Source organism: Dipteris shenzhenensis, chromosome 31, assembly GCF_047967505.1.
Source record: "Dipteris shenzhenensis isolate YYH24624 ecotype China chromosome 31, Dip_SZ_1.0, whole genome shotgun sequence".
NCBI lineage: Eukaryota > Viridiplantae > Streptophyta > Polypodiopsida > Gleicheniales > Dipteridaceae > Dipteris > Dipteris shenzhenensis.
In genome coordinates, this window is record NC_141626.1 from 37,348,563 (window position 1) to 37,362,406 (window position 13,844).

Consider the following 13,844-nt stretch of genomic DNA (forward strand, 5'->3'; position numbering starts at 1 on the left):
CACACGTTGGCAACTGCTCTCCTCTCTCTCTCTCTCTCTCTCTCTCTCTCTCTCTCTCTCTCTCCCCCTCCCTCCCTCCCTTCCTCCCTCCCTACCCCCCCTCTCTCTCTCTCTCTCTCTCTCTCTCTCTCTCTCCCCCCCTCTCCCTCTCCCTCTCCCTCTCCTCTCCTCTCTCTCTCTCTCTCTCTCTCTCTCTCTCTCTCTCTCTCTCTCTCTCTCTCTTTCCATGCCTTCTCACTCTACCCTCTTGAATGCTAAGGTATTCCTTGTTACTCCTCTCTACATTTCTCTCCCTTACCTCTCTATGTCGCCCTTCACCTCCTCTCATCTTTCCCTACCTACCCATATACTCATTTCCCCCTCTAGACATTGGATAAAGTTAGGCCCCTCATCCTCCACCTCACTACTATTTCTCAAAAAACCAACTCTCCCACTCACTCAATGATACATGAGCCTACTTACCTCTCTCTCTCTCTAGTCTTGTGTTTGTGCCACCCCTCTCCTCTCTCTACTTACCTCTTCTCTCTCTCTCTCTCTCTCTAGTCCTCTATCTTGGCCACCCCTCTCCTTGCAGTCAGCCTCGGCACTCAGCCTCGCAAACCATGATGCCCTCATCACACTCTCTCACACTTCCTTCTAGCTGCTTTGTCTCTTTTTGCAGACCCAGCCCCTTGTGAGTACTCTTCTCAATCCCTCCCCAAGCTATGCAATCCCACCCTGTTATTACAAGCCTCTCCATCAACTTTGCCTCACCCTCTTTCTCCATTCAATGCTCAGTTGTCTTGCCATACCCTCTCCTTTTGTGTTGGTCCTCCCAATAGACCTCTTTAATCATCACCCCCTCACTACCTAAGCCTCACACACCCACCCTATTGTCTACATCCACTCTCTCTCACCCATCCCATTAGAAATTCTACATCATAGAGTAACCCAAATCCATTTCTCATAGACCTTGGCTCAACACTCCTCGACATGAACAAGATATGGGGAGAAAAATTAAAGAGATACTATTCGTAGGACTTCCATATATAGAAAACCTCATGAGAGAATCAATTATCAAACAAATACATTGTAACTCCATCTTGTTGCCAAATGCTTCTATGGAACTAGTAGAGAGAAATTCCACTAGACATGGAACTACATATTAGGAGCCTTTAGCAGCTCTATAACCTCTTATAGATCCACAACAAAAGAAGAAGTCAAGGCCTTGTAATTTGATATGACACAAGCCCCATAGATGGGATAAATCTAAGAAAAAATTACATGGATCCAAACAGTCAAAACAATACGTATTAAAGGAAGCTAATGAATCAGAGACAAGGGATGCTAGAGGAAGGAAAATCAAAGCAAACGAGGTGGTCCATGGATCCATATGCGAGTAGGCAATGCAAGCTCCAAAGGTGAATATTTCTATGAAATTCCAGACCACTATCACAATATGATTCCTCATGCTCCATTCCAATGTGTTGTATCATGGAATTACATGTTAGATGTATGTTTTAGTATAAGCACTATGGGAGCACTCCAAGAGACTACAAATCAAATGATGGCTAGGATGCCTAGTTGTGTGTCATCCACACAAAGCAGGTTTTTTTTTTGAACAAAGACCCATCCCTTGCAGAGTGCCTCTTCTTTGGTCCCTCCCTCCTTAGGCCATACATTACATTATAAATAATTCATTTTTTATGTTTATCTTTGTTGAATTTGATGTATTCTATGATGTTGCATGAAGAAATATAGATTTGCATTGAAGGGACTTAGCTGTGGCATAGTAGGAAAAGTTTGTTGAGGTGGCATGTTGTGTATGAAAACAAGAAAACCTACCACAGTGAACATTTGGCTATTTGGAGATGCTCCAAATGTCCAAATTTACACACTATGGTAGGGGTTGGTCTTTTCAAGTGCAGCATGTTGCGCCCATGAACTTTCCCTTCTACGTTGTAGTAAGATTTCTTCTAGATTTTCTATAATTGATCATTAGAGTGGTGAAATTTGAATGAGATTGTTTTATTACCTTGAAATTTTGATCATAATGCCATAATACTACATTTCTTTGAAAGAAATCTATGGTTGGTGTCTTTTTGTATTTTTAGTCAACTTGGTATCAAAGTTTCTAGGATGAAAAGTATTTGTTAAATGCAATGAGCTCCAAATAATAAAATAGCTATAACATTTTTATTATAACTAGAGTTTTAATTCAAAATCAAGACTGTGAGTAGCTCTATGATATTTGAACATGAAAAAAATTTATTCATGACATGGTACTTTGAGGGTACTTTTCAAGGATGAGAACATGATAAAAAATGGATGTTTGTGGTAAAATTTCTCAATTCAATGACAAATAGGTTTAATAGCCTATATCTCTTCGCTTCTAACTCTAATACATCGAGAATATGGGGCTTCAAATTCTTGAGGAAGTTATTAGATGTTAACCTAATAGAAATATCCCTAAGTCTCTCCTAAGTTAAAGTCAAGGACATAGCCAATTTGATGAGGTAGGAAAGGCAATGATCACACCTCTACAACTCTGCGGAGTCGCAAACTTATGGTGAAAATCTTGTCTATAGATTAGAGGAAAACCAAATGAGCCTATCACTTGGGTGGAATTTTGAGCTGCAGCTGAAAAGACGTATTGTTTTTCTCATTACTACATGGAAAAGAAGATGGGAATTTTATAATTTCAAATAGGTTCAAGAAGGGAAGAATGCTCTCTTTGTGGATGAGTACAAAGAAATATTAATCCACCTACATAAATATGCACTTGAAGTGGCAGGTGACTCTCTCACACACAAGTTTGTAGAAGGTCTTGGAGAGGATCTTTTATACATGATGAAAGGGACAGGGTCCAAGGATTTAATTTCTTTGATGTTGTGGCCAAGGCAAAAAATTTTGAGGAATTTGGAGGCATACAATGAAAGAAAGGCTGCAGAGACAAAGATAATTCCAACAGATCATCGTTTTCTAGGAGCTCAAAGTTCAAATATCTCCCAACGTAGGCCATAGTCTTCTAGTACTTGTAAATTTCAAGGGCATAATGAAAAGAAAGATGGTAAAAGTTTTAGAAATCAAAGAATATTTTTTCCTTATAGTCAGCAAGGTGGCCAGAACAAGATCAAGCTAATAAAGGTGCTAGGAGCCAGAGAAGTCAACAAGCAACTCCTTGGAAGAATGACCCTACATTTATTGAATGAGCACCAAGGCTTGGATTGTGTTTCAAATGTGGAGAATGGACATTCGAATGTCTAAACAAAGCAAAATTAAAATTTTTCAAAGGATCAATGATGGAAACTTGGATGGGCGAGATAAATCCAACCATCGAAGAAAGCAGAGGTCATATGAATATACAATGAAATGCATGGTGTGACATGAAGTTGGGGGTAATAAACTTCATGCACCTCTTCACTTCCTACTGCTTTCGAGCTGAGTGATAGGGATATTCATCACTAGAAAAGGGACATTAAAAAGAAGCTTTTATACCAAGAGACCACACCATACTATCGTCCTTTATATGAGAATGAAGATGGTAACATCCCAAGTGATGTTGTACTCAAGCATAGGGAGAAGGAAAGGATCAGCGGAGGCCATAATCTCACCAAGCCAGTCTGCACCAAAGAGAAGAGAGATACGTTGTTGAAAGAAGATCTTGCAGATCAACATGACATGAACTAATATATATTGAGGAGTTTGAAGGGGCTGATTGGGTCAGATGGATAGGTTCCGCAGAAACATTGCACCTCCTTCATAGACACCTTTACACTTAGGTCAAAACACTCTCTAAATTGTCATAAGACACAGCGACCCATAACTTTCAACAAAGACATAATATAAAATATTCAATCACATATTGAGATGCATCTTGAAATGGGCTTTGCTGTGATATAAGCTTCTTAAGAAACAGAGAAGCGGTCGGAAAGATATGGGCAGTTTACTAGACGGGGGTAAAAAGTGTTTGAAAAACATAGTCACACATAGAGAGTCATAGATTTTTGGTTTGACATCTAATACAATAACTAAAGACATAGGATGATTCTTCTTGAAGAGAGCTTTATGCTGATATAAGTTTTATCCAAATCGAACCACCAAGCAAAAAGTTATGAGCAAAATACTAACAGGGGGTCAGACTATCATGAAAAACACCTACTCCTACTACTGGTGCCGACTTAGGAGAATACTACCTCCATGCTTAGACTTCATCAATGATACAAGTCCCATAGAGTTTGCCTAGGAGGGAAGGAAGAGCTCCCTTTATGGCTTGGGAAATAGATAAACCATGTATGCACAATGAGCAGCCGAATAGACAACACTTTTGAGCACTTTGGAAGAGAAAGCCATAGAAAAAGGGAAGAGACACTCAAGAGAGAGAACCTGAAGTGACCTTCATTACCAATAGAGTGAGACTCCACTCCAATACAACTCAAAATACCATAGACACAAGGGAGAAGAAGAGGTTTCATACATACAAGAGGGAGCGGAAGCTCCAAGACTACTCATAGAGAGAGAATGACCTAGAGAGAGATGGACTCAATAGTCTACATAAGAGAATATCTACAAGGGGAAGAGAAGGCTCATGGAAGAGGCTTGAGGAGACTAGAGCTATAGCAACATGAGGCTTAATGGTGGAAGAGATCATGAACAAGGGAGAGGAGGGCTCCTTTTATAGAGATTTTATCACCCTCCTTCACCCATTTACAATTGCTACCTATAGATTCCTTTCCCCATCAATCACATAAGCCCGTATGTCACCATCCATGTCCTTTTTGGCTACTCTTGCCATGTGTCCCATCAAAAGATGCTCAAGACTCTTAAAATATTGAGAAAGTCAAGAGTCTCCCCACATGGAGCCCATAGGGACCCTCTCTTTTCCATATGTCCACATCCTCCTTATTCTACATAGGAATTCTAGAAGGATTCCTCTTGACTCCACACTCCTCCACATGCCTTCCGCACGCTTGGCATGTGGCCTCTCTTATATTATTGGAACACATGGACATGAGCCCACCTCTTTATATGACTCACTCTTCCTATTTTCTAAAAACCCCATAATATCCCATACACAAATAACTCTCACCCCATACCAAGGTATTTATCATTCATACACATGGTATTTACAATGATCCATTCCACTCATCCTCTCAATCCCATACAATATCTTAGAAAATAGAAATAAGTGAGAGCCTCTAGGCTATCACTTGATAGCCAAACTCTTATCAAACATAGAAGAAAACAATACCAATGCCAAATAAAAAATATCAATTTTTGGCATCACAATGGTTTCTTCTACATCTCATGCACATGCTACTGTGATTAGAGTAAAAGTAAGGATTGAAGTTCATGACATAAATTTCCTAATTGATTCGGGTAGAACACATTGTTTTATCTCTCCCAAACTCCTACGGGCACAACACTTAGAAGTTATGAGAAAACTTGTCTTGTTAGCTAATAGGAAAATACACTGAAATTTTACAATTTACCTAAGCACATAGGAAGTGTAAGGGCAATTTTCAAGCCATAGACATGGGGAGGTGTGATGCCATAATTGGAATGGACTGTATATTTGAGAACAAAGCCTTAATTGACTGTGGAAAGAGAACTATCACTTTTTCTGGAGAGGATGGTAGAAATCAAATTATTCAAGGAGAGGAAAGAGATAGTGAATATTTTCTTATCTCAGCCATGAAATTGCTAAGAGGAATGAGACAAATTTTTGAGACATTCTTGGTAATTTCTAAAAAGATCGAGGAGGAAACCCGTAAGATTGAGGGGGAGAGACAGAAGGAAGAACAACTTGAATATGATCAAAAACTCCTTGATGAGTTTTTCAAGATCTTTCCTGATGATCTACCAGGGATGCCACCACCTTGACATCTTGACCATGCTATAGATCTAGAACTAGGAACTCGACCTTATTGTAGGGCCCCTTATAGCTTCAATGTGGATGAATTGATGGAATTGAAAATTCAATTAGAGGATTTACAGACAAAGGGATTTTATTCAGCCTAGTGTTTCTCCCTGGGGTGCTCCAATTTTATTCCAAAATAAAGGGGATGGAACATGCTGATTATGCATTGACTACAGAGGATTAAACCATCAAGAATAAATATCATCTACCTCACATACATGAGTTGTTGTCTCAATTGAGTGGAAGTATGACCAAAATGGCCCATTTCTTTTCCATGAAATTATTGGTTCTGATAGGGATTCATAGTTCATATCTAATTTTTGAAAAGCTACATTTAAAGCCATAGGAACTAAACTGAAAATGAGCACAGCATTTCATCTACAAACAGATAGGGAAAGTAAAATAGTAAATCATTTTCTGGAAGACATTCTTAGAATGTATGTTAATCAAAAGCAAACTAATTGAATAGAATTATTATCTTTGGCTGAGTTTGCTTACAATTATTCATGGCCTAGCTCAATCCAAATGACTCCCTTTGAAGCTGTATATGGACAAAATTGTCGTTCACAAGTAAATTTTTTTGATTCCGAGAACAAAGTTGAGATTTCAAAACAAAGGCTTGAGAGGATAGATGAGGAGGTCAAACACATCAGACATTGTATTAAAAGAGCACAGGATAGGCATAAACATTACTATGACAATCACCACAATTTTTGAGAATTCAAGTTGGGCGACATGGTATTTTTGAAAATCATTTCTAAGAAAAGTAATTAAATTCTTGGAAGAGATAGAAGGCTCTCACGTCATTTGCAGGACCTTTCAAAATCTTAAAGCGAGTGGGAACATTGGCTTACCAACTTGAATTACCTAAGAACATCAAACTACATCCTATTTTTCATGTGAGATTATTGAAAAACTATGTTGCTAATCCTTCTCATGTTTTGCAAGACACATCTAGAACTCAAGAAGATGGAACATTGAAGGTTAAACATAAACTTGTTTTGGATAGACAAAGAAAGCAACTTAGGAACAGAACCATAGTAGAAGTTTTGGTAAAATGGGATGTATATCCTATAAAGGATCCTACTTGGGTAGATTTAGATTCACTTATTACCGATCTTCCTTCTTTTAGACTCCGAGACAAAGTTTTTCAAAGAGGGGGCGATTGTGACGCTTCATATTTTTTTGTATTAAATTTTTTATCACTAAATGCAAAAACTTGATGTGAGTGAGAGTGAGAAATCTGATGTGAGTGAGAGGGAGACTAAGAATAGCTCGGGGGTGGTCGGGCGATTTGAGCTTTATACATGGAGTACTGTGTATCCAAAATTGATTGTAAATTATTTTGATTTAATACAATCTCTTTTTATTGTATTTCATTTTTCTACTTCTCTATATAAATTCAATCTTGACTCCAAAGTACGGAGCGTCACAAGTGTGTGATTGTGATGCTTCATATTTTTGTGTAAAAATTTTTAAGTTTTGTCAGTAGTCATTTGTGGAATTTCAAAGAGGGGGCGATTGTGACGCTTCATATTTTTTTGTATTAAATTTTTTATCACTAACTGCAAAAACTTGATGTGAGTGAGAGTGAGAAATCTGATGTGAGTGAGAGGGAGACTGAGAATAGCTCGGGGGTGGTCGGGCGATTTGAGCTTTATACATGGAGTACTGTGTATCCAGAATTGATTGTAAATTATTTTGATTTAATACAAAGTCTCTTTTTATTGTATTTCATTTTTCTACTTCTCTATATAAATTCAATCTTGACTCCAAAGTACGGAGCGTCACAAGTGTGTGATTGTGATGCTTCATATTTTTGTGTAAAAATTCTTAAGTTTTGTTAGTAGTCATTTGTGGAATTTATTTTCATGCCCATTTCTAGGTTTGAAAATACTAATAAATGATTTGATTTTTAATGAATTATATATATATATATATATATATATGCATGGGAGTCTTAGGGATTTCACCTTATAAAATTTTCATGTACCACGTGCATTCAAAAGGAGGGGTATTATGTTGAAGGGAGAATGTCCGCACCCTTCAGATGAGACAGGAAGGAATTAAGAAATAGGTTGCTCATGTAGAGGGTCAAACTGTGCTATTGAGAGTTGTTGCAATAGCTGAATCGGATGACTATTTTCTTGAGATGCGGCAAGGTCATACGTGCTTGGCCTATCATGGGCACATTATAGATGAGTGTATTATTCGATGGCCCCATTGCTTCCACCCTTAGCATGTGTTTTGCTTTGGGGTGTTTGTGGATGTGACATCAAGATGCATAGATTGTCATTTGCCACTATCCAAGTCATGTGTAGATCAATTGTTTCCACCTATTGCAGCTATATGTGGTGAGAAACTAGATGTTGCAAGTGCATAATTTCACCATTTGGGATGGATGTGCAAAAAGAAAGGACCTTGAAGGAAAGAACCATCTCCGTAAAACAAAGGAGCATGAAAGGAAGAAGCCCAAGCTCAAGCCTCAAGAAGAAGGCCCGATCCTCCCTCGATCAACAAGCTCAATGCGACTTAATGAAGCGAGCTCAAAGCTAAAAGTAGAATGTGGAACCAGCCTGCTAAAGGAAAGTAGGAAGAAGGGCCGGAGGTCCTCCCATTAGGGAGCTAAAAGACCTCAAATCGACCGGAAGTAGCTAAAAGACCTCAATATATGAGATATATCTATTCAATTATTAATCAAACCATTCTTTAATTATTTCCATAGTTATCTGAGAGTTATCTTCCAGCCACCATTCGAATACAAGTTTCCTTTATACAAGCTATTTTAGGATCACAACTAGCATGGTGGTAGTAGAGGGTAAGGGGTCTCAAGCTTCCTTATACAAACTATTTTAGGATTGCAACCAGGATGGTGATAGTACATAATAAGTGGTCACCATCGCGGTGGTTGGTTAGTGACATGTCGATATGGCCCTTGCCCCTAAAGGAGATCCTTCAAGTGCCATATTAACAATTGCATTTATACAAGTTGTTTTAGGACCACAACCAGCGTGGTGATTAGTTACACATGATAAGGCATACAATTCATTCGTTTAGAATTTGTGGTTACTGGCTTGGTGGTTGTAAAAGATAAGAGGCATACCTTTTGCCTCGTTTGGGATTACTAAAACAAGTGTGGGGTTATACGAATTTTCTTGTTTAGAATCTACTATAACAAGCATGGTGGTTGTTTTGGATTTACTAAAACCAAACACAGTGGTTGTACAAGTTGACTTTAAATACATTTTCCATTTTTTTAGTTTTAACTGGAATACATTATCCTCGATTTAGAAGTAACTACATCCATGCAATGAGAAAATATTTTCTTGTATGGTCTTAGTTGTCAACTACTCTAAAACACTCGGTTTTAAAGTCATCTTCGTCATTCTCCCCAGCATCCATGACAATTGCAAAGTTATCCCCCTCTTCCCGACAATCAGTAAGGTCATCAAAACACTCCCCAAACTATGGTGAGTCATTTTTTGTTTCTCCATTGTTTATCACTCTATCTTTACGTGGAGAAAAAACCTAAACTATCTCCCATCTCTTCATAGTTGCGATGTCCTCAAAATCGTCATGATGCCCTGAGATGCACGCACTACAGAAATAAGAAAGTTTTCTTATTTTGAGCAGGTGGTTGTTTCAAAAAGTCTGTGTATTGTTGTGCAAACTAAAAGTTCTTTAATGACCTCATAATCACCGTGTTCGCTTCTTTGCATTTCATTCACTTTCACTTCATGGAACACTCTGTGCACTACATTATTCATGAGGCTTTGTTTACAATATGTTAATTGTGCCCCTGTGGAGAGGTTGGTTGATGTTTAGACCGTTCAAGAGTTTAAACCTTCAGATAGAGAAGAATCCATGAGCTTCTTTAAATTTAGAGGAAGCACCATTGGACCACACCCATATTGTTTTATATATTCTTGTACATGGGGATCATCTGTTTTTATCCATTCCCAATACAATAGAAAAGCATGCTACACAAATAAGATGTTATGTTTCCTGTCATCTGAAATGTAGAAATGATATATATGTTGCACTAACCTGGGGTCCTGTGAATCAACAAGTAGATTGACATAAGCCATAGAAGAATCAAGCAAATGACTTTACATGATATACACTAGAATAATTAACTGCTTATTGTACCAGTGATCACTTTGTATCTCATCTTGTTCTTGAAATGAGTAATTTTCTGCAAAACCTATGACAAAGACAAGAGTGTCATGGGAAAATTTGACAAGGCAATTCGTGGACTACATATGACCACTACTAATATATGCATTTTCAACCCAAAAAAACTAACCTAAGTTAACTTTTAGGACTTACAAGAAGTGTAGTTTACTAAGAAGTAAAGCTAAAATGCCTTTTGGAACTCTCAAGAAGTATATCTTATAATATAGGGCTTCATTGCCCATTCAATAAACTTAAAAGCATATTGCTACGTTTTCTATACATATCAAAGGTTTTGAAAGACCTATCTCTCATATGTTCCTCATATGTAACTCTAAAAGGATTTGCTTGAAAGGCACCCTTAAAAGCTATTAGAGGATGCTCATTTAGGAGAAATATTATGAATTCCAAGAAAGATCTATCATCTTGGGAATGAGAATGCTCATCATGGACATGAAAAGTAAATCTCTTTCTTTGAGAGACACTCTCATTAGAATCTATTCCATTTTTGCATCCACTTATCACTTTATGAGAAGGTCAATGATGAAAACCAACAATAAAGACTTCCATTTTACTACATCCTAGACCACCTAGTATCCATTTATCACTATATGGAAGGTCACTAATGAAAACTAATAATAAAGACTCTCATAGCCACCTTGGGAACCCAAAAGCGCATCATGGGAGTTGAGATGCCTTAGCACATTCCATTACTTATCACGTGAAATCGGCAATAACTTTTCCTTAATACAAGAACGATATTAGTTCGCCAACGCTGACTAGATTAACACCTGAGAGTGATTCTGAGAGATAAGGTGATGATGGCGAGATATGCAATGCAGATCCGGCACCCCATAGAAAAACAATACAAGAAGGCTTCCCAGAATTTTTTCTTTCACGACACTAGACAGCCTAATGCGTCAATGCAAAATGTCCGATGTCATAAATGAAATGCGAGTCCAAAACAGAATCTGAAACATTGGCTCTCGAGCTCCTTCGTGTTTTATAATCAAGGGCAATTCGTTCCGTCTGATGAGTTCAACGCACAAACAAATGGAGAGAGGGAGAGGCACCGTAAGGAGTCAGAAATTGTACAAAAAAAGAAAAATTTATAAATCCAAATATAAGTCCAGCTCGACGTCCTCCGCCAGATCACTTAGCTAAGGACTTTGAACTGAGAGATACCTGCCTTCGCAACAAAACGAGGCGAAGCATTGCACAGGCCAACACATGCCTTTGCATAGGGAATATAAAGAAAGGTTAAACCAATCAGAAAATTACAACCCGTAAGGATGAGGAGGGACTAATTACAACAGAGCTGGCAGGAGAAAAGAAAAGCAGAAAACTATAGTATAAGTGATTTGGGCTCTGGCCTCTTCACTTGGTGGTTGCTGTATCCCAAAGAAATCGGTTGCAGAGCCGGATAAGTGTGCCCAATCCCCGAATCCAATATTGGTTTCATGGAACAGGGAGTGATCAGAGGGCAGCTTGTGCTACCCCTTATTGAAGGTTGTAATTGGGAGCATTTTGAGCTCATTCCGTAGCTGCAGAAGAAAGACTGAAAAACAGATGGGTCATCTCTCAACCCTTGTGGGCTGTCAAGGCTGCTTTCAAAAAACGCGCCCTTATCAGCGTCTCATCTCTGTGGACATTGCTCAACTGAATAGGAGAAACATTACCTCCGGTTGTACAACATAATTGATCACCCATATCCGTTGCCCACTAATGCAGCAAAGCTCCGGCTGTTGATCCAGCCAATGCCGCATGAATATCCGGCCAGCTTGCGTTACCCCAGAAATTGCCTTCGCTCGCTGATTCTAGCAGATTTTCTGTCATCCCTTGCCACTCTGACATTGATCGAACATCTCCTAACGACGACAGAATCGACTTTCCCTTTATCCTCCTCATGCTTTCCTGCGTTTCCTCGTCGAAACCCCGGAAAACGCGTCGTTGATCTTCCACTTGGCTGTCATTTACCATTTGCAAAGCTACCCTATTCTGATGATATCGTATCTGAGAGTCCATGCTGCTCCCACTACTGGGCGCGCTGTAGCTTGAGAGGTGATCTTCCACCGAAGGCGGTGCCGCAACTCCCACATGTGTGGGAGTCTCAAAAAACGAGCCCAGGTTAGATCCATGGTACATCGCAGGTTGTTCTGGGTTCGCCGTAGGTGTCGAATAGCCGAGGCCCGTAATTAAGCTTGTGTCGAAGGCAGGCATGTTATTGATCAAAGATGATGCCTGGCCGCAGCTCGTACTAAGGAGCGAAGCTGGAATTGGACTGCTTCCTGGACCTAGACTGAATAAGCCCTGACTGCTTGAAGCTGCTCCAGATTGCTCACCCAATCTCATAGACTCTTGGAGGCGGGAGAATGTTAAATTGAACCTGTGACTCTCGTTCGATAGATCGTTGAACGCCGAACTGGAAGGGCCGGGAAAGTTGTGTAGTAAGGGAGAACAATTCCCACCGTGGATGTTAGCCAGCATGCTGGAGGTGGACTCATCTAGTGACGCTATGGAGCTTGGATCCGCGCTTCTCTGTTTGACTCTTTTGTTCTTCCTGCAGCCTCCGCCAATGGGAACATTCCGCAGAGCACCCCCTTTGGTCCAGTATCGCCTGCAATTCTTACAGAAGTGCCGTGGCTGTGAAAGGCTGTAGTTGTTGTAATAGCAGAACTTCGTATTCAAGGAATCGCAGCGCGGGCATTTCTGGACCGGGTCTGCGTGAGCACTAGATTTCTGTCTACGGTCATTTGCCAACCTCACAGAGGGAGGCATCTGTCCGTCATCTGGGGGCTTCACTCCTGGATCCTGCTGCGGCATGATAACCTGAAACTAAAACGACACGCCTTAGTATCATTACCATCCTACCAGGCGAGATTCAACCGAAATACTGATAGCAATTAATGTGTAGACGTAGTCTTTCCGATCGTCGTTGCTAGGTTTGTTCGATGATTGATGAAACATGCAGTTGGAAGCGACAGATTGATTTGATAGTTAATTACTCTTATACGAGGCTAAAATTGGAATGGATTGGTGGAGTAAACGATGCAGCACAAGGTCAGAAGCTGAGAAGCTTCATCACGTCCAACCAAGCTCGAGACGATGCTCTCATATATGTCCGGGGAGAAGCTGGGACGCCAGAAGGAGCAAAGCTCATAATGCGGGTGCTTCCATACAGCTCAAAGGAAAGGTTGCTGCGAGCAAAGGAGGCGATCGGGAGAGTGCAAAGGTGGACAAAGGGAGGGAGCCGTAGAGGGGATGGTCTCGATCAACAAGGGTACGCGGAGGAAAAGTTAGTTCTTATAGCAGGAGAGAACAGGAAAAATTGAGTGGAAAAGGAAGAGAATGAGCGAAAAAAGATGTGGCAGCAGGTGTGAGAGACAGAGAGAGAGAGAGAGAGAGAGGAGAGGAGAGGAGAGGAGAGGAGCTACCTGTGGAAGTGGGTATATGATGGAATACAGGGGCAAGAGAGAGAGAGAGAAGTAGCAAACTTGAGGATGGTGATGGAGGAAGAAGAGCGCAAAGGAGGGGATGGGCAGAGGATATAATAGAGACGGGAGTGGTGGAGTGGAGTGATTGATGGATGGGTTGCTCAGGCGTAGGTGGTGGAAGGGCCACCATACAAAATTGAACTTATACATCATCACGTATAAAACCCTCCTGCACACACACACACGCACACACACACATTGCCACCACGTCACCTAACTCTCCCATTCTACGCACTCGTGAAGCCTTCCCAACACCTTGCCTTACGCCCCTTCCCCTT

At 40.2% G+C, this 13,844-nt stretch overlaps 1 protein-coding gene across 3 annotated transcripts; it reads right to left on the reverse strand.

Moving 5' to 3' along the window:
- Positions 1-11,161: 11,161 nt before the first annotated feature.
- LOC147881413 (uncharacterized) lies at positions 11,162-13,605 on the reverse strand. Of its 3 annotated transcripts, none has more exons than XM_087402431.1 (2): positions 13,507-13,605; positions 11,162-12,901 (listed from the first exon to the last, which is right to left on the reverse strand). In XM_087402431.1, the coding sequence occupies exon 2, from the start codon at positions 12,893-12,895 to the stop codon at positions 11,795-11,797; it is 1,101 nt and encodes a 366-aa protein (XP_087258557.1). In that variant the 5' UTR covers positions 12,896-12,901; positions 13,507-13,605; the 3' UTR covers positions 11,162-11,794. The 3 variants fall into 3 exon arrangements, with proteins under 3 accessions (XP_087258557.1, XP_087258556.1, XP_087258558.1); XM_087402430.1 differs by lacking the exon at positions 13,507-13,605 and adding an exon at positions 13,078-13,488; XM_087402432.1 differs by lacking the exon at positions 13,507-13,605 and adding an exon at positions 13,078-13,488 and having other exon boundaries at positions 11,162-12,907.
- Between the last annotated feature and the right edge of the window lie 239 nt (positions 13,606-13,844).

Coding starts and splice junctions, on each gene's coding strand:
- LOC147881413 (XM_087402431.1), bottom strand. CDS start 12,895: ATGCCGCAGCAGGATCCAGGAGTGAAGCCCCCAGATGACGGACAGATG.